Source organism: Echiichthys vipera (assembly GCF_963691815.1).
Source record: "Echiichthys vipera genome assembly, chromosome: 23".
Lineage (NCBI taxonomy): Eukaryota > Metazoa > Chordata > Actinopteri > Perciformes > Trachinidae > Echiichthys > Echiichthys vipera.
Genome location: NC_139848.1, coordinates 3,294,696 through 3,313,672, shown reverse-complemented (window position 1 = coordinate 3,313,672; position 18,977 = coordinate 3,294,696). Strand labels below are relative to the sequence as shown.

At 42.9% G+C, this 18,977-nt stretch overlaps 1 protein-coding gene across 4 annotated transcripts in view; it reads right to left on the bottom strand.

The window, feature by feature from the left end:
• Nucleotides 1-18,977, bottom strand: part of LOC310964911 (receptor tyrosine-protein kinase erbB-4) — a 232,029-nt gene that overhangs the window by 85,706 nt on the left and 127,346 nt on the right. For all 4 annotated transcript variants that reach the window (XM_083938223.1, XM_083938225.1, XM_083938224.1 and 1 more), the window contains exon 3: nt 5,949-6,135. In XM_083938223.1, coding sequence (XP_083794349.1) covers nt 5,949-6,135 — 187 coding nt within the window. The remainder of the gene's footprint in view (nt 1-5,948; nt 6,136-18,977) is intronic.

The window sequence follows — 18,977 nt, the reverse complement described above, 5'->3', positions numbered from 1 at the left end:
ATAGGTATTGAGCTGCTTCAGGGAGACAGTTTGAGTGTGCTGCCCCACTTTGCTGCAACAGAGGGAGTTATCCTCATTATCGTCACTCCGCACTCTCTGCTGCTGAGCTTGTTGTACGCTACAGAGTGACGACTCACTCCGTGCTGGCTAACTGAACTTATCTTGGCACATCATTGGAAGTTGTTGACATTATTACAACTGTTTACTGACTTGCTAGCTACACATGCTAACGCCGTTAAGACATAATTGGTCATTTAATCCAGGATTGTGGGGGGATAGGAGAGGTTCAGGTGGAGGATTTTCATCTGTTGTGTTACACAGTATTATGGAGTAAGGGCCTTTATTGTGCACTGGGGTTTCTGTCAGGTGTGGAGGTAGGGTCAGCTTGTGTCAGCCTGTGGAAGTGAACCCTAGCATCAAAGAACGGTGCACAGGGCACACTGCCCTGGGGGACTATTACCATTCCATTAGAGATCATTTTGCCCTCCTTCCAGACATGCCACCACCACTAATGGAGACAAACCTGAAGCCCTCCGGGTCTTCTCGTCTAAGGATTTAAACAAAAAACCACCAACTGCAGAACAGCGCTGACAGCACAACACTGATGTAACTGAGCAGGGACACGGCATTACAACGACTTATGGGTGCAAGAGTGCGGAAAAAAAGGAAATAAAGAGATGTCATGGCATCTCAATGTGCGTCTCCATCTAAATGAACGTCACCTTTCCTTTAACGAGACGAGCCTTGTTGTGTTATCTTGGTATTTCACAAGAGATGCTCAGCGGCAACAGGCAGCAGGTAATTGTGGTCCTGTGAAGTGTGCTACAAAGATGATTTCTAACCTGGCTTAGCATATCTAAGAAAATGGCTGTGTACTTCCATTGGTTACATTGCATTACATAACATTTGAGTTGGGTTTTTTTTGTTTTCACAAAGGATTGCTTGTGCTTTGGTGTTTCAACACTCAAAAAAAGGGGGGGTAGAGATGAAAGAAAAAAAAGCTAAACTTTATTTCACAAGTAGACTGAAGGGCTCGCTCGCTTCACACATCCACGACTGCAGCATTTTCTGGGCTAGAAAAGCAGCGTTTGAAGCTGGGAGATATGTTTTAATCATTTGGCGCCTTAATGATGACACTGGATTCATTATTAATGGGCCTCATCCCTCTACTCTCCCTCTTACACATAACAGTCCGGAGTGAGAGTGGGTATTAGCATTAGACGCTTTTGCTCTATTTGATCTTTCTGTAATTACAACACTTTTTGGAGATCACACCACAAGCTTTATGTTAAATAAAGAGGCTGTAGAAAGAGGATTTCTTTTCAATACAGATTCCACACACAATAACTGTGGTTCCCTTTTCTCGCCTCTCTTTTTAACTTGACAGTGAAATATATATAAATATGGCCATATCCATCTTAAGTGCCGACTTGAGTTGAGTGTAAGGTTGGAAAAGTTGCAACAGGAGGTGGGTATGGATGCATGAAAGGCCAACATCAGTCAGCTGTCTTCATCTTGAGCTGCGTGCAGCAGGATTCTCCTTTTAGGCGTGTGCCCTTTTTCCAAATAAGCAGAGGGTCTAATATCTTTGATGTGCTGGATCTTTATACTCTCCACTGAGGGGATTTACAGTACAGATCAAATCCAGCCTTTGTGTCATTTCTGAAACCTAGAAAAAGTAGCTGAAAAAGTAGCTCAAACTTGCAAAGACTTTTTTTTTTAATATATAAATTAAATATTTACTCGAGACAACTGGTGCTGCTAAATAAAACCATGTCTACTTCAATAACTTTAGTCCTCAACACTGTTGTAGATCAGTGTGATACAGTTGCAGCTCTTTTGATTCCCTCCCATCATCACATTGGAAATCTCCTTAAACACAAAGAAAGATCTCCATTTGTGTTGCTGATTTAGCCAAGCACAGTGACTGTGAGCTAGTAAATCAATAGCCATGCTCCAAAAATGATGATGCACATGGGGTTAATTATAATGAAGTCTATTAATCAATTCATCTCAGCAGCAAACGCTGTTGGTAATTTGGCCTAAATGCATTCAAAATACACCTAAAAACATTGCAATTAGCGAGACAGCCGCGGTGAATTATTAGCTTTAAATTAGGAGATTTTTGTCTTGGTTCCAGGTTGTGAAATCAGGGGAATGCCTCGACAGTCCCTGTGAGCATTTAGGAAAGCAAAACAGGTAAGAAAGGCAGAGAGGTCATAGGAGAAAACAGAGGGATGGCAGAGCCGGTGCTTTGCTTTCTGCACACGAGCATGGGGGGCATTGCTGCCAGATGGGAAGTTGGAATCAGAGCTCTCTTTGGGGCGTGCTGAGCCATTTGGCCCCCATCCAAATGGGCAATTTCGCAGGGTAGAAAAAAAAGTTTGCAAGCTCACAAACAAAGAAAGTTAAGCAAAGAAAGAGGGGGAAACTGGATGTGAAAAACCATTTCATACGCGACTCCTCTTAGCGTGGTGTATGGTGGGTATAATCACCACTGCTGCTCGGTATGGGGTAATTAGCGTCGCAGTGTTTAGCCAGCCATGTAATATGTATGCACGCAGCCCATGTATTGTGTATGTGTGTTATAGGTTACTAAAGCTTAAAGGAAGCTGCAGGAGCATCATAGGGGGGAGGCCGAACACGTTATCAGGGGAGTTTCTATAATGCAGATTATTATATATCCCTGCTACTATACTAGACTGCACGGCTATATGCATACTGACTCACAGCCAAATTGAATTCCATGCTTTCTGTGGACTCCCACTGTGTAGTGTAATCCACTGAGGGATAAAGCAACAGTGAAGCTGTTGTTTAATGTATTGTGTGCAGCGAGGAATATATCCACACTATGGCATGCACTGTACATCCCCTCTAGACATGGTGGGAGACTGCAAAATTCATTACAAATAAGGAATTTTCATCATGCAATGAAACGGAGCAAATGTGTGTGGTAGTTTCCTTTTCTTTATTGGGAAGGGAGAATAATTTGCTGGCCTTATTGTGAGCATAATTAAAAGAAAGATTTTTTTCTCTTTTTCTGTCCTAGGCAGGGGAGTGCAGGGAATCAAGGGGAACAGCACTGATCCATATGCATGGCAGGATCTGGCTTAATTGCAGCGTTGGGGTGCACTGGTATCTGATGATATGGACGAAAGGCTAGCCATGTGAGGCACATAGGAGATGTGTGGTCAGGCAGGCAGGGGCGGAGAGTCCTAGCTGTGACGCAGAGCTTATTTCAACTCATGAGGATCAACACAGTCTGCTAAAGTTTTAGAAAAATAAGTGATTCGGAGATGGAGATGCCTTGTGGACATACATAATTCAAGGAATACCTTACTGCATCCAGAAAAGGAATTTCTGAAGACACCTTACATATTTTTTCCACTGTGCATTTCCAGTTACATCCTGAGCTTTTCATGAAGTGGACTGAATGTTGGCTGGACTTGAGCCTGTTGGTGCTCAGTTAGCGGACAGACACATTCATCCACTAACGGCATGCATGCCTCATTTCTGGAAGCTTATGAATGACACTCATGCAATATTTTGTACCTCCTGGGAATCAAAATACCTTGAAGTACAGGTGAGCAAACTCAAGCAGTGAGATAAAAGGAAAGAAAAAAGACACAACTGAGCTAATAAAGGTCTGCACATTGCACTTTGTTTATGATCCTTTCAGTCAAATTATTTCTAGTCTCAGAGATGACTTTGATTTGCTTAAAAAAGCATTGATTAGTGCAGTTTGAGGAACGAAAGAGACATCCGTGAGACATCTGTAGTTTAAGGGAAGAGCGAAAAACAGACGCGGACAACACGACTTACCTATCATTTGCAGGGTAGACAGGGATAAAGGTCCACTAAGGCCTCCCATTCTCCCCAAGGGTGGTCAAAATAGAAGATGCCTTCCTGTTTTACCAGCTTAGGGTGTCAGCATGCCCTTAAAACTCTCAGGAGTCCTTTATCACCGTGTTCAGACTCCATAAAACGCTGCTTATTACACTAAATCTGTCATGTGCTTTAATATGGATCACAGTTTGATCCCCCACCATCAATCACAAAAACACTACGGCAAAGTCAATGCCGTAAGAGCGCAGGATGAATCTCTGCTGTCCAACTTTTTCAACGCAGACGCCTTTACCTCTTGAGATGTTATCAGGCTTGGTTTGGTTTGCAAAAAGTTAGAAAGGTTTGTCAAGGACTGCGAGACCGTGGCTCCTGTTTTACACTAAAAAATGAATTTGGTTCCTATGTCAAACATTTGACACAGAATCGCCTGCAAGAGGGACGCAGAATGGATGTAGGATAAATTGCAATGCCCAGAGGAGAGCAGCTTAAAGCTGGCAGTTCGATGCCAGAGAAGAAGCCTCGGGCAAAATACAACAAAGGGGGCTGCAGCAGAGGTGTCCTGGGGGCTTGGCCGTTTAGGGCACATGTCACGTGGTTAGTCCGTGATGGTATCGAGTCCAGTTTGATGCTCTGGCTCCTCTGCTAAATCAAAATGAATCAAGGAGCTACATGTATTTTTAAACAATCATAGGCTAACAAATTACATCCGACACCTTGGTAGGAATAAATTGTCAGAAGGATTGGCAGCTTCTCATGCATTTGTCCATGTTCTTTGGCTGTACTTTAGAGGACATACGTGTTGGACAGAAATGTTTTCCATTGGCCATCATGAGAAAAGATTTAGCTCCATTCGTGCTGGAAGAACAGAACTCTTTTCCTCTTCTTCCTGCCATGAATAAATCCAGCAATTTCTTCCAAAATACAACAAGATGACAGAATAAAATGCCATGTAGAGACTTAATTAAACAGCCCACTCTCATCTTCATGGTCTTTCCTCCAAGTACTTATAAACATCCTGTACCTTTTCATTGTATTCACTGAGCAATGTTCAGTACATCCCCTCAAGTGCTGACCCTGTCTGATGGGTTTCATTCCTGACCTTCACCCCCTTATCACTGCTTCTCTCTGTTTACCATCTTCCCTGTCACACTAGACAGTACTGCATCACATAGAGCCCCCCCCCCCCCCCCCCCTCCCAAAAAAAAAGTGACCCTGAATGAGCTCTGCTGCTTCTCCTCAGATTGTTTGCGACAGTTGTCCCTCAGCCAGTGCTTCTCCTACGACGGCTTGCGTTTCTCACCTAGAGCGATGGTAATGCTGCAGCCAAGACGGGGACATAAATGCAACTCCTGACGTGAATCTTTAAGCGGCTAAATCTGTGGAAATGACATGTATGAGTCATGCAACTAATGAGGGAAATGGCTATTTGGAGATAGCAGACACAATTCAGCAGGAAGAAAGTAAAGCAGGTGCTTTAAAAGCTGATTTTACAGCCTGGGACAGAAGATAATGTTTGCTGCTATTATTCTGACTGGAGTTGGAAGGTCACTCCGTCACTGGGGAACGCTAAAATGGCAAAGATTAACTGATGCTGAGGTCATGACTCAAAGGTCTGATACAGAGATAAAGTTAACAGAGACAAAAGCTACCCTTTACAATTGTAATTCACTTTAGCTTGTGCCATTTCACATGTCAACAACAACAACAACAACAACAACAGTTGGTTCATAAAGCATAACAAAAAAACTTACTTCATGAAAGAAGCTTTCTTTTGAGTGTGTAAACAAAAATGTAATTCATGGGAAAACAGGACTTTTCACAGACATTTGATCCCTCTATAGCAACGAGATTAATTTGCCAGATACGTAGCTTCAAAATGTTTAATTAACAATTCCCTAATAAACCTACATTTGGATGTAAAAACAAGTTAAAAACAAGTGTTTCTACTGCATGAAATGATACAATCCATCTACTGAGGGAGTGCAAAACGTTTCTTTTCTCCAAACATTACTCAAAATGACTGTGGAAGACTGTGAAGTGAAAACAAGTGATTTACACTGGTGTATTGGTCATGCAGCATGTCAGTCATCGTTCATTCTGACCTGTGAGGTTGCGCAGGCCCAGCTGTCTCAGGCCGTAGTAGCCATCGCGCCTGTAATTGAGGAAGATGGCCAGAGAGTAGCGATCCTCGTACAGTTTGGTGCCGCGGATGATGCGAAGGTTCTCCAGCGGCAGGTAGTCGAACTGGTTAAGAGCCACCAACACGTAGCCAGTCACTTCTCTGATTGACTGCATGGAGGGGAAAAAAAAGAGATATTAAGATATGACAAAATTGTGACAAACACAAACAATATTATCAAACAGAAATGTTATGCACCAATGGAAAAAGCAGCCCATAAAATCAGACGATTCTGCACGATTGCCCTCCAATGCCAGCTTACTGTTGCCTCAATCTCTTCCTAACCTCGCTAGTGGCCTAACCCTAACCCATGTACTGTATTAGGGTTGGGCATCATTACAATTTTACAACCACCAACCATCAGCCCAGCAGCCGCCCAGGTGTGTGTGCAACTGCTCTAACAGCTGTTTTAACCTAACTAAAACCGTAGATAGTTGCCGTTTTTGGCCCATATACTCGTCCCATTGTCCAACTCTATTTGCAACATCCACAATCTTTCCCTCACCATGACCACTGTACTGTAGCTACAGTGCTAATACTGGAGTAATCCAAACCTTATCAGAGGTTTTGCGGAATCCAATAAATGTAAGTTATATTCTGGTGCTGGGAAACTGAAAGTAAAATCCAGTTACCTATAGAGTTGTTGGGGGTGAACTCAAGTATACACACTATCCATCACTGCATCCAACTCTTTGTTTTCTATGCAAAACGTCGCCCATACAATCTGTTGCCACAATCTCTTCCTAACCTTGCTAGTGGCCTAACCCTAACCCATGTACTGTATTAGGGTTGAGCAACATTAACATTTTACAACCACCCACCATCAGCCCAGAAACCGCTGATTGTCATCAAATTCGCCCATATGTGTTCGCGCAACAGCTGTTTTTACCTAACTACAACTGGAGATAGTTGCCGTTTTTAGTTTTTTACTTGCAACATCCACGATCTTTCCCTCACCATGACCCCTGTACTGCAGCTACAAAGTGATAATACTGGAGTGTATACACTATCTATCAACACATCCGACTCTTTGTTTTCTATGCCAAACTTCCACCCTGTTTTGGCCTCATGGAATATACTTAAGGCGATATTGCATTCCTCTCATTTCCTGTGCACGGCGCATGTTATTTGCATTTTGAAATGTCAAGCTCATGAAAGATTTGGACAAACAGTCCAAAGTGATTAAAATGTCAGCTCAATTGCAGGCTGATTACACCTCTGCTGTGATTGCAGTGTCTCAGCTGTTATTCGAGGTTTGAGAGGCCATGATACTAGCAAATATGACATTAGGTAGAGCCAATAAGCAATCATACCTGTAAGGACATTCTCAAATCCAAATAAAGTATATTTGCAATTGCATCGGATTGTATATCCTGTGGGTTAAAGGCATCGTATGGGCACTCAGTGAGGTGTGATTGGATTCCTCAGAGACCTAAAACTAAAAGAAAAATAATTTCAGTTCAAGCTGAACGGCCTCGGCTGAATGCTTAAGTCAGACACACATACTATGTGTAAATAGAGAACTCCAGTGTGCAGAGACCTAAACTATCTGCCTCTTTGTGCGTCAATTGACCTTCTGAAAACTCACTAAAAATCCAGCTGATTATTTGGATGTTATGCAGGTGATGAGGCAAATGAATTCAACCGCAAAGTCGGGCGGAAGGATGAGGCCAAGGTGAGCACTATGATCGTTAAATATTTAGAATTCTCCAGAAAAGTGTTTGTGCGTGCTTCTTCCAGCTGACAGCCCTATCAATCAAGCCGGATATTCACATACAGCATCACTGTCGGGTAGCTTGATGTGTGTGCGTGTGAGTGTGTATGTATGTATGTATGTATGTATGTGTGTGTGTGTGTGTGTGTGTGTGTGTGTGTGTGTTTGTGTGTATGTGTGTGTGTGTGTCTTCTAAAACAAAACTTATACACTTGTTGCCACAACTTTATCTCATTTTCCATGCAATATTCATCCGAGTCACTCAAACAGCAGCTTGAGCTCACTCATACACAGGGAAACAGGGAAACACACAAACACACATGCAGCAGCTGTTAAATGCCACACTAACACATTTTACTGACCACCACTGACTGACAAGCCTAATTACGAACATATTTAAAAGTGGAGGAAGGGAAAAGAAACAGATCTGTGCACAAGGTTCAATAACAAGGCTTCTTTTGCAACAGATTTCCTATGGTTTTATTTTTATTTTCCAGGAATTGTTCCGTCTTTTTGCTTCACGTTTCGGTGCTATACACATCACTGAACCAAACACACATATGATCCGTCACTGGCTTGCCACAAGTGGACACAATAGAGCTTTTTTATTTTAATTTAGTGCTCACAACATCCACACTGTCATGCCATCAAACTCTCAACAACCATTAAATAATAACCTCTCATTTAAGCCCATTTTAAATCTCTAGCAACAAGGCACAAAAGTAATGGGGTTCTGAAGCAACAGGGACATCCTAATGACCAGAGACAAGTCAGATGATTGGTTAGAAAGGAGGGAGGGGATGAGTAATGCGAGGTTCGATTGGCCGCTGACCTCCGGGGGACGCTAGTGGAGACTGACAGTTAGGACACAGTGCGAGGAACGCCTGCATTTCAGGATAATAGCCGGTAACTGGGATTTGCTTCTATACTGAGCGCTCAGCAGGCAAGTGCACCTGCCAAGTAGGCTTATTGTAGCACTAACACAATAGGAAGGAAACAAGACAGTGAAGGTGCTTATTAGCGAGATTACAATGTGTCAATCACCTGAACAGTGAACGAACAACATAATAAAGGAGAAGTAGGATCCATTTCAGTGGAGGCTTTGATTAGCATACTTATTGCAAAAAGGATTTCTATTGTGTGCTACTCCACTGCCTGTCAGGACAACGTTGGTGAAATATTTGTCAAATGTTTTGGGATTTTTCTTCTGTGTGTTGGAGAGTTTGCAACTCCATGCAACTCTATGCAACTCCAAAAACAAAGTGCACGGAGAAGGTTTTCCTCTTTGACCCCACTGTGACCCTGTGTCGACTGCTTGGGGCTTTGCAAGCTTGCCTAGCTATCATTACTGCCGCTGTAACCCCCAGGTGCCTCCCAGGGGTGCTATGACTGGGAACAGGGAAGGCTGCTCCACTACCCGACCAAGCGGTACGCATGCACTCGGCTGCTGGCAGACTCCACAGTGCTTCCACTGTGCCCCCTTCTCCCTGCCAGCCTCCGGGACCCGCTGGCAAAACCAAAGAAAAACTGTTTCCCTGTTGCTTAGCAACCGCAGGAAGGCCTTCAAGCGAGAGTGAAGGAGAGCAAAGAGGGAAAGAGCAGGCGAAAGAAAGGGAAAAAAAACAGACTTAGAAAGGATTTTTTGTTGTAATTTACCTAATTAAATTAAAGGATTACTCTGCCCTTTCTCAGCCGTTTTCTTTCCCTTTGACACATTTCATTTCCTTCCGTTGCCATGAATTGTTTCTTTGCAAAAGCTTTTTTTCGATCAATATTTGTCTGCATTCCTCTGTGCTGGAGGAGGGAGGAAGCAGGGAGACAAGGAGGAGGGAGGTCCGGAGGGAAGTAAACACAAGCACCTGCATTTCTCCTCCTGCTGCATCCACTGCACTCACTTTCAGAATCACAAACACAGACACTGGAGGATGCTACTCAGAGACGCTGCCCACCGTTGCCTTGTGGGTAATTTGCTCGGACATTACCAGGTGGACGTGGTTCTTTCCTTTGGACTTTCTCAAAACATATACACTCAACAAGACGAGTGCTAGTTTATACCAACAAGGTGCATAAACCCTTTATTGCTCTCTCTTTCTCTCTCTCTCACACACACACAGACAGACAGACAGACACACACACACACACACAAACATACACCTACACACCTACACACACACACGTTTTCAAATGTCTGAACCTTTCCAACACTCTCTTATAGTAACTTAGCCCCTATGCTCTCTCTCGCTCTCTAACACACACACACACACACTCCCCCCCCCCCACACACATGCAGACAGACAGACACGAAGACACACCCACACACACCCACCCACACACACACACACACACACGCACACGCACACGCACACGCACACGCACACGCACACACACTTATTAAATGACCCTGAGCTCGTGACACAAGAGACCAAAAGTGGCCAGGTCATTATTTTGGATACGGTTTGGAGTGAGTCTTTTGATTCCAGCGTGGCGCTGATGGATTTCACAGCGCTCTCTCTTAAAGGTTTGTGCAGAAACTCACTCACTCCCTCACACATTTACACGCATACGAGCCTCAGATATTCTGATAACCTCCACCTACGCAGAAAAGAAAACACCGCCGGGAGGCACAGACAAGACTTAGTCGACCTAGGTCAACTACCCATGATGCATTGCAAGTTTAACGTTTCCTCTAGCGCTTTTCTCCATCAATCGCAGGCAATTAGTGGCCTAGCGTGGTGCTCTCAGTCAAACAGAATCATATGTGGTCCCGGCAGGCTTGTTTCCTCTCTTCTTTAGCTCTGTCTCTGGGCGAAATGTGGATTTCACATGTTGGTAAATTGCTCCTTGCATCTCCAGGATACACTGGATTGAATCAAGACAAGCGGAGCCAAAAGTGCTTCATCCACTCCATCCAACATAATCATGATAGAAGGAGGCCGCTGTGCTGTCTTGGAAACAGACCGTGCCTGATACAAGGCTGTGAGTTGCTGAGGTTAGGCACCTGTGACCCCTCCGCACATGTGGAAATGTTTGCAGTGTATCACAGAGTGGAGACGTACCCACATGGCACTGTGCAGTAACTCTGATGTGGAAGGAGGAATATTTATATTCGAAACAGTCTTAAATTTAACCAAAAAAGGAAAAAAAAGCTCATAAAATGCCCATGTTCAGGTTCATACTTGTGTTTTGGGTTTCTACAACAACACGCACACACAAGCTTAAAACATAGACTAAACAAAGCACGGCTGGAGGACTTGGTCAAAAGCTTGGCAGCAGCAAAATGGACCAATTATATATAATTCAGAGAAGTCTTGCTGAGGCAGGTGAAAAGAGAATTACAGCAGTCAAGACAGGGAGAAATAGAAGCATCAATAAGCATTTCCAACTCAGCTGGGGACTCAGAGGGCCTTAGTTTAGAAATGTTCCTCAGCTGGTAGAAACTGGAGCTAACCAAACTATTAACATCTGGATTACAGAGGGCAGAAAAGGATAGAGAGAGGATACTTTCCATTACCGTCTGGACAACACAATCCTCTGTTTTGACAGTTTTCAGCTGAAGAAAAGTTTTATTTAGGCAGTTTTTTCTTGGGGTCTTATATATATATATATATATATATATATATATATGTTAGGGGAGTCCCCGACTAAGACGTTTCGTAGTCGAATCTGATGCCTATAGCCGACTAATCGCCGAATCAGGTTTTTGTGTTTTTGCTCAATAAAAAACCCTCTGATCCGAGGGGGCGAGCCATAGACATGAAGCAGACAGTGGCAGGTGCACGTGAGGCCACTGCTGCACAGTCACGCGTGTCGCCAGAAGGTTACTGAGAGATGTGACGTCCGATTTTTCATAGGAGCATCTTATTAAAAGTGTTTGTTGTTAGAACATAAATGTGTTTTGTTTGTATCTTTCTTTGACCATAGCTGACGGTGTATTTAGAACTGTAGTTGCACTTTCACAGCGCTGTGATAGACTGTGTCGGACTGTGTCGGACTGAACGTCTATAACGAAAATCAACAAATGGGCAAATATTCAAAGTAAATGATGGTGATGATTAAACAGCAGCAGGCTGTTGTGTTTCTGACGCCCAGAGGAGTTAAAGCCCAGCCAAGATGTGCTCTGACGGGGCCGGATCCTGGACAGGACAACTTAGATGTTTTCAGGCAAATACAGTACGTCTACTGTAATTCTTTTTATTCAACCTACTTTGCAGAGACTCAGGAAACCTTGCCAGCACAGCCAACGTATTTGCATACACATTTCTCCAGTTTCGAAAGAATCGCCTTTGGGCTTCATCCCAGATGAAGAGGAGGAACCGCTACGCTAATCGAAGACTTAAAAGAAACACCATCGCTGCGCACTCACGTGCACATTAGATGATTATTAATCATATTTGATTTCACCTCCATAACCGGATAATTATTATTTCCCTCTTTGTGTGGTCAACATTCAGGGGGATTAAGGTCGACACATTCAAAGAGAATCCAGGGTGAATAAGAAGGTCTGAATGTGTTTGTATCTTCAAGGCAATAAAATTTGACTTATTTACTTTTACAAGGTAGAAAAGGAACGTGAGGGGGAGGAAAGAGCAGCCACAGCTGCACAGCCCGATGTTCCCAAACACGGGGTCGTGCTGATCAATGAGGATGGAAAGAAGAAAATCTCCTGCTACACAAATCTGAATTCATTTTTTAGACTTTGGACTGAATATTTGCTTCATTTCCATCATTTTTTAGACTTTGGACTGAATCTTTGCTTCATTTCCATCACTTTTTAGACTTTGGACTGAATCTTTGCTTCATTTCCATCATTTTTTAGACTTTGGACTGAATCTTTGCTTCATTTCCATCATTTTTTAGACTTTGGACTGAATCTTTGCTTCATTTCCATCATTTTTTAGACTTAGGACTGAATCTTTGCTTCATTTCCATCATTTTTTAGACTTAGGACTGAATCTTTGCTTCATTTCCATCATTTTTCAGACTTTGGACTGAATCTTTGCTTCACTTCCATCACTTTTTAGACTTTGGACTGAATCTTTGCTTCACTTCCATCACTTTTTAGACTTTGGACTGAATCTTTGCTTCATTTCCATCATTTTTTAGACTTTGGACTGAATCTTTGCTTCATTTCCATCATTTTTTAGACTTTGGACTGAATCTTTGCTTTACTTCCATCACTTTTTAGACTTTGGACTGAATCGTGCTTCATTTCCATCATTTTTTAGACTTTGGACTGAATCTTTGCTTCATTTCCATCACTTTTTAGACTTTGGACTGAATCTTTGCTTTACTTCCATCACTTTTTAGACTTTGGACTGAATCTTTGCTTCATTTCCATCATTTTTTTAGACTTTGGACTGAATCTTTGCTTCACTTCCATCATTTTTTAGACTTTGGACTGAATCTTTGCTTCATTTCCATCATTTTTTTAGACTTTGGACTGAATCTTTGCTTCACTTCCATCACTTTTTAGACTTTGGACTGAATCTTTGCTTCACTTCCATCACTTTTTAGACTTTGGACTGAATCTTTGCTTCACTTCCATCATTTTTTAGACTTTGGAATGAATCTTTGCTTCACTTCCATCATTTTTTAGACTTTGGACTGAATCTTTGCTTCACTTCCATCATTTTTTAGACTTTGGAGTGAATCTTTGCTTCACTTCCATCATTTTTTAGACTTTGGACTGAATCTTTGCTTCATTTCCATCATTTTTTAGACTTTGGAGTGAATCTTTGCTTCACTTCCATAAATTTTTAGACTTTGGACTGAATCTTTGCTTCATTTCCATCATTTTTTAAGACTTTAGACTGAATCTTTGCTTCACTTCCATCATTTTTTAGACTTTGGACTGAATCTTTGCTTCATTTCCATCATTTCACCTCTCCTAGCCTTGAACAGTTATTTCAATGAAACCATCGGAGAAGTTTAGAGGGAACTGGGACGTGGGGTCCAAACTAGACACTAAATGTATTTTCCATCTGTGTTTTTTTTAACATTCATTATCCTTGAGCTGAAAAGATACAGACATTCATTCATTCATTCATTCATTTTTGACCGCTTGTCCCTGTCGGGGTCGCGTGGCGCTGGAGTCGATCCCAGCTGTCATCGGGCGTGAGGAGGGGTACACCCTGGACAGGACGCCAGTCTATCACAGGACACATAGAGACGAACAGAGACAGACAACCATTCACACCTACGGGCAATTTAAGAGTAATCAATTAACCTATCACATGCATGTCTTTTGGATTGTGGGAGAAAACCGGAGAACCCGGAGAAAACCCACGCAGACACGGGGAGAACATGCAAACTCCCCTGACTTGCTGACTGACTTAATTGCATTTGTCACCCCTCTGTTTGTGCCACTGTTATGACCAAAAGACCTTGTTATGTTGTACTTTGCTGTGATCCAAGATTATGCTACAGAGGGCTCAATCAAACGTTTATTTCCACCTTGGATTTAATTCTCACTTGTTTATTTTCTAACACTGAGTCGACCGAGCTCTCTCCATCTGACGGCGTTGCTTTCATCAGGCTAAGCCGATTCAGAGAGACTCTTAAACAACATCAGTGAGGTGAAGCGGCTGAATCTCTCTAAAAAATCACAGCTTTGTTATCTCAAAATAATGAGATATTTAAGTTGTGCTTGTGAGAAAACAACGTTTGATACCTTGAGATAACAATGTAATTCAATTGTTATCGCGGGATAGCAAACATAAGCACTACAAACAGGTAACCCCCAAAGCAATTTCAGTCAAAAGCAACTGGACTGGGTTGTTTGCCTAAGGTGCGTACATGAACTGATGAAGCCTCTTGGATGAGAGGTGAAACGTCTTCCTAGACAAATAACCAAGTCCAGTTGCTTTTGACTGACATTGCTTTGGGGATAACGACGACCTGGACACATGAGAACAATCACAGACCTACAAACTGGTAAGTTGCTGTGTTGAATGAGTTAGTTAGGACGTGATCGTGTGAAAACAGTTTCATGTCTTGAGATAATGACACAATTAAGATGTAATCTCAACATAACAGGCCTAAAATAGTAGGAACTGTACAAATGCATGTACAGATTCAGCCGCTTCACCTCACTGACGTTGTCTTCCTAGACAAATAACCAAGTCCAGTTGCTTTTGACTGACATTGCTTTGAGGATAACGACGACCTGGACAAATGAGAACATTCACAGGCCTACAAACAGGTAAGTTGCTGTGTTGAATGCATACATTAGATGGTGAGAATTAAAACGTTGGGTGCAAAACAAAAGAATGAGAAAGTTAAATGATCTAGAAGACCAAGTTTGGGGTTCGGAGGTGCAGTGTGGTGGAGCATTTGCAGGAAGTGCACAATGATAAGGGGAAGGGAAGTGGAGCACAGAAGAGATATATTTCAAAGCATAATTAATAGTGCACCTGTTCCTGTCATCTGGATGAGTGAGAGTGTAAATGAGGTAGATGGCACGAGAAGGAGAGCTAGGAGGAGGAAGGATTGGGTGAAAGAGGGAAGGAGCAAAGGAGGAAGGGTGGGAGGGATAGATGGAGAGCGGGGGAAGGCACCGCAGAGTGGAAAAGGTGAGGTGGAAGGGGGGAAAAGGCATCATGCAGAGGAAAAAAAGTATAATGACACCATTATAAAATACAAGAGATGGGACACATATTATGGTGATTATGGCTGATTTCCATACATATAGAGCACTCTGCCACTGAGTCAAGGAGAGTGCAGTAGCGCATGTCAACGGCAGCACCGCCGACTCCCAACAGTTTGATCCAACCGGAGCGCCGGCACAATCTGACTCCTCTGCACAGCAGCAAAGTCAATGGGCGGGCAGGGACCTGTTTACCAAGTTGCTTCAATGAGCTCTGTACGTAAAGTATGCACTCGGTCACCTCGCGTGAATGTTTGGCTGCTAAGTATGCTGAGAGCACTCGAGTGTGACATTCAAGATTTTTGAGGAATCCTGCATAAAAAAATCAAGGCCTTTAAGAGGCAGGCCATTGACTTTGAAATAAATGAAAAATGCAGCTGCATGAAATGTCACCGTGAGAACGCCTGAGTCATTCGGCACAGGTATTTGTGCAGAGGTTGAGTTTTTTTGTTGTTGAACCAAACATCTCCAGTTTGTTGATGGCACCCTGAGGTGCTCTTGTCAGATGAATCAACAGGGTGGAAAGTGTGCAGGTGGGAGAGGGCGGGGCTTTTGCTCACATCAAATGGAAACCACATCAAATGCGAAGGAGCGAGTGTTTTGAACCCACACACCACTTTTCATGACGGTGTTGCACAGCGATTTGGGATCCACTTCCTTTAAGGCATTTTAGCTCCTCCACCAGCATTTTGGGGTGAAAGAGAGTCTTGCTCAATCAAAATGCATTCATCGGAGGATAATCTACCCTCAGTGTCCTGAATCAAGTCATACAGTAACTGTGATCCAATACCTGGAAGCCTCATCCAAGTTAAAAAAGTTGATTTTCTATTAAAAGTTGATTAATTGAAAAAACATAATAATGAAAGTGTGTTTAATTTTCTTAATTTAGATGGTGAGAAAGTTCAGAAGAGACGATATTTGACTGGTACAAGAGGGGGGAAATGAACCTTGGAAGTGCAATTTCCGTAAGTAATTTAAACGCTAAACTTCATTTAAAAAAAAACGTATAAATGCAACTAAATTTCTGATGGTTTGGTTTCCATGTTGGATCACAATTACTCAAGTTGCCACTCTACGTATTGAAAGTCAAATTTTCACAGTCAGACACACACAGACTGACATGCTTCAGTTTCAAACCTGCCAGCCAGTATTGACAGTGACTTTGGGATGACACAGTGTGTGTGTGTGTGTGTGTGTGTGTGTGTGTGTGTGTGTGTGTGTGTGTGTGTGTGTGTGTGTGTGTGTGTGTGTGTGTGTGTGTGTGTGTGTGTGTGTGTGTGTGTGTGTGTGTGTGTGTGTGTGTGTGTGTGTGTGTGTGTGTGTGTGCGTGGATATCCAGGGGTGTGCCTCCAGCAGCAGCTGTGCTATTGGCTTTCGGCTCTGATATTTATTGTCTCCGACAGCTCGACAATCTCATAGAAGCCTGTTTCATGAGCGGCGTCCGTGAGGCGTCTGTGTTGTCAAGTTACATTTATAGTAAAGACCCTGAAATTAAAAATTACCAAAGGGGAAAGTTTGCTGCCCAATTAGCAGACGGATCTAAAACAGTGACAGTACAATACAGTATCTGATCCTTAAGCCGCAGTGAAAACACTAATACATAACTCATGAGGCGATGTTGTTGTAGCAACACAGAAACAGTCGCGTGCTGTATCGCATTATGCTGTAGCCTTTGGGGACCCTACATAATGCAGTTATATGACAAAGCTAGTGCACGTCAGCCACAGGCGGGCTTCTGCCACACAGTAGCTGTGGAGGAAAAAAAGAGGTGGGGAGCATATCTCCTATAGCACCTAGCTCCTCATATTTAAGTCCCTCATTATTCATGGTCATCCCAGTTTAGGAGAGAGATTTTGACAGCTAGCAGGATCCCTAAGGGGAGGGGCCAAAGTGCTACGGGGGGGCCCGAGGACTCCAGGGAGAGGTAGAGGGAAGCGGGGGCTGAGTGGCCCACGAGGCCCAATGTCAGTTCGCTCCTCTGGGGAAGAAAAGGTGCTTAACCGCCCTTCCAAGTGATTGATGATTGGGTCCGGTGCAGAGCTAGGATGCAGCCATCGGTAGACAATGCGAGACTTTGCTTGGATAATCAATGTATGGCGATGGGAAAGAAGACACAAATGTATGAATTTCCAGTGTGGAAGGTTGTGAATGTACGGAAAATATAAGTTACAGGTAATGATTGTGTTATTAGGTGAGATAAATCATACTTCCTCTCAAACGGGGCCACGACACCCTCCCACATGCACATACTTACCATTATATTTCTCTCTATTCTCTCACAAAACTACAACTTATGAGCTAAAATACTCAAACTTTTCTTTCTCACAGACACCAAACTGTAGAAAACTGCAAATATATTCAGGCCAGGTAAGCAGGCAGCTTTGGGACTGATTACACCAATGTCAGATTTGATCTGTCTTGTCTCTTTATAAAGAGTGTGTGTGTGTGTGTGTGTGTGTGTGTGTGTGTGTGTGTGTGTGTGTGTGTGTGTGTGTGTGTGTGTGTGTGTGTGTGTGTGTGTGTGTGTGTGTGTGTGTGTGCGTGTGTGTGTGTGTGTGCGTGTGTGTGTGTGTTGCCTCAGTGGAAAACGATGGCAGTGGCATCATCAGCGGTTATGAAGCACACCACGTTTCAGCGCTAAACTACTTCATTACTCTGGAATCAAATTGCCCTAATCGGAGATGGATGTCCTGATTTGTGGCAGCATTAGGTGTGTGTGTGTGTGTGTGTGTGTGTGTGTGTGGGTGTGTGTGTATGTGTGTGTACCCATATGTGTGTCTGTGTGCATGCACACACCAGCATGTTTTTGGAGGGGGTGGGTTGGCAGTATAAATCAATTTGACTACATAATGAAATTTGAGAGTGTACACATGACAAATGCCAGCTACTAACTAAGCTTCATTCGTACGTACATAGGATCCCCCACGCTCACGATGGATGTTGACATCAGTCGTGTGTTTGGACACCTGTCACAAGGTTTTACGGCTCAGTGACATAACACTTAAGTCCTATGTGTTTTTTTAAAGCCAGCATGACGGACAAATTCAAGAATTTCTAGTTTGTTGCAATCTTTTCTTCTCCTCTTCCACCCCTATTTACCAATATATATGAAATCCTATTTTCTAGGCTTGTGTTAGCTTCTCTCTAAATTATGCTTTCAGGATCTGTGTGATATACTGTATGTCTGCAGTTTTCTGTTCTGTTCAGCTCTAGGGCTTTTGGTTGCAATCCCAGCTGGATCAGGAGCACCTATAGAGGACAATACCTACAATATTATCTGCACAATAATGGTCTGAACTTTTTTGAGAACTGACAGCCGCAGAGCAAATTACTGAGTAGGATGGAAATGCATGGAATAAGTTTCCTGCCAGTATATTACCAACTCCTGAGGCATAAATTGAGGAATATAGGAAATGAGTGTTTGCTATCCGCATGTATATTTCAAGAGTATGTACACTAGATATTAATAAATAGGAAAGAGATGACAGGGACTAATGGAACGAGAGTCATTTAAGGACAGAAAGAGAAAGTAACATGTTGGAACAGGATGAAACATAACTGTTGGTGAATCGTTGTGGTTGCCTGGAGTGCCT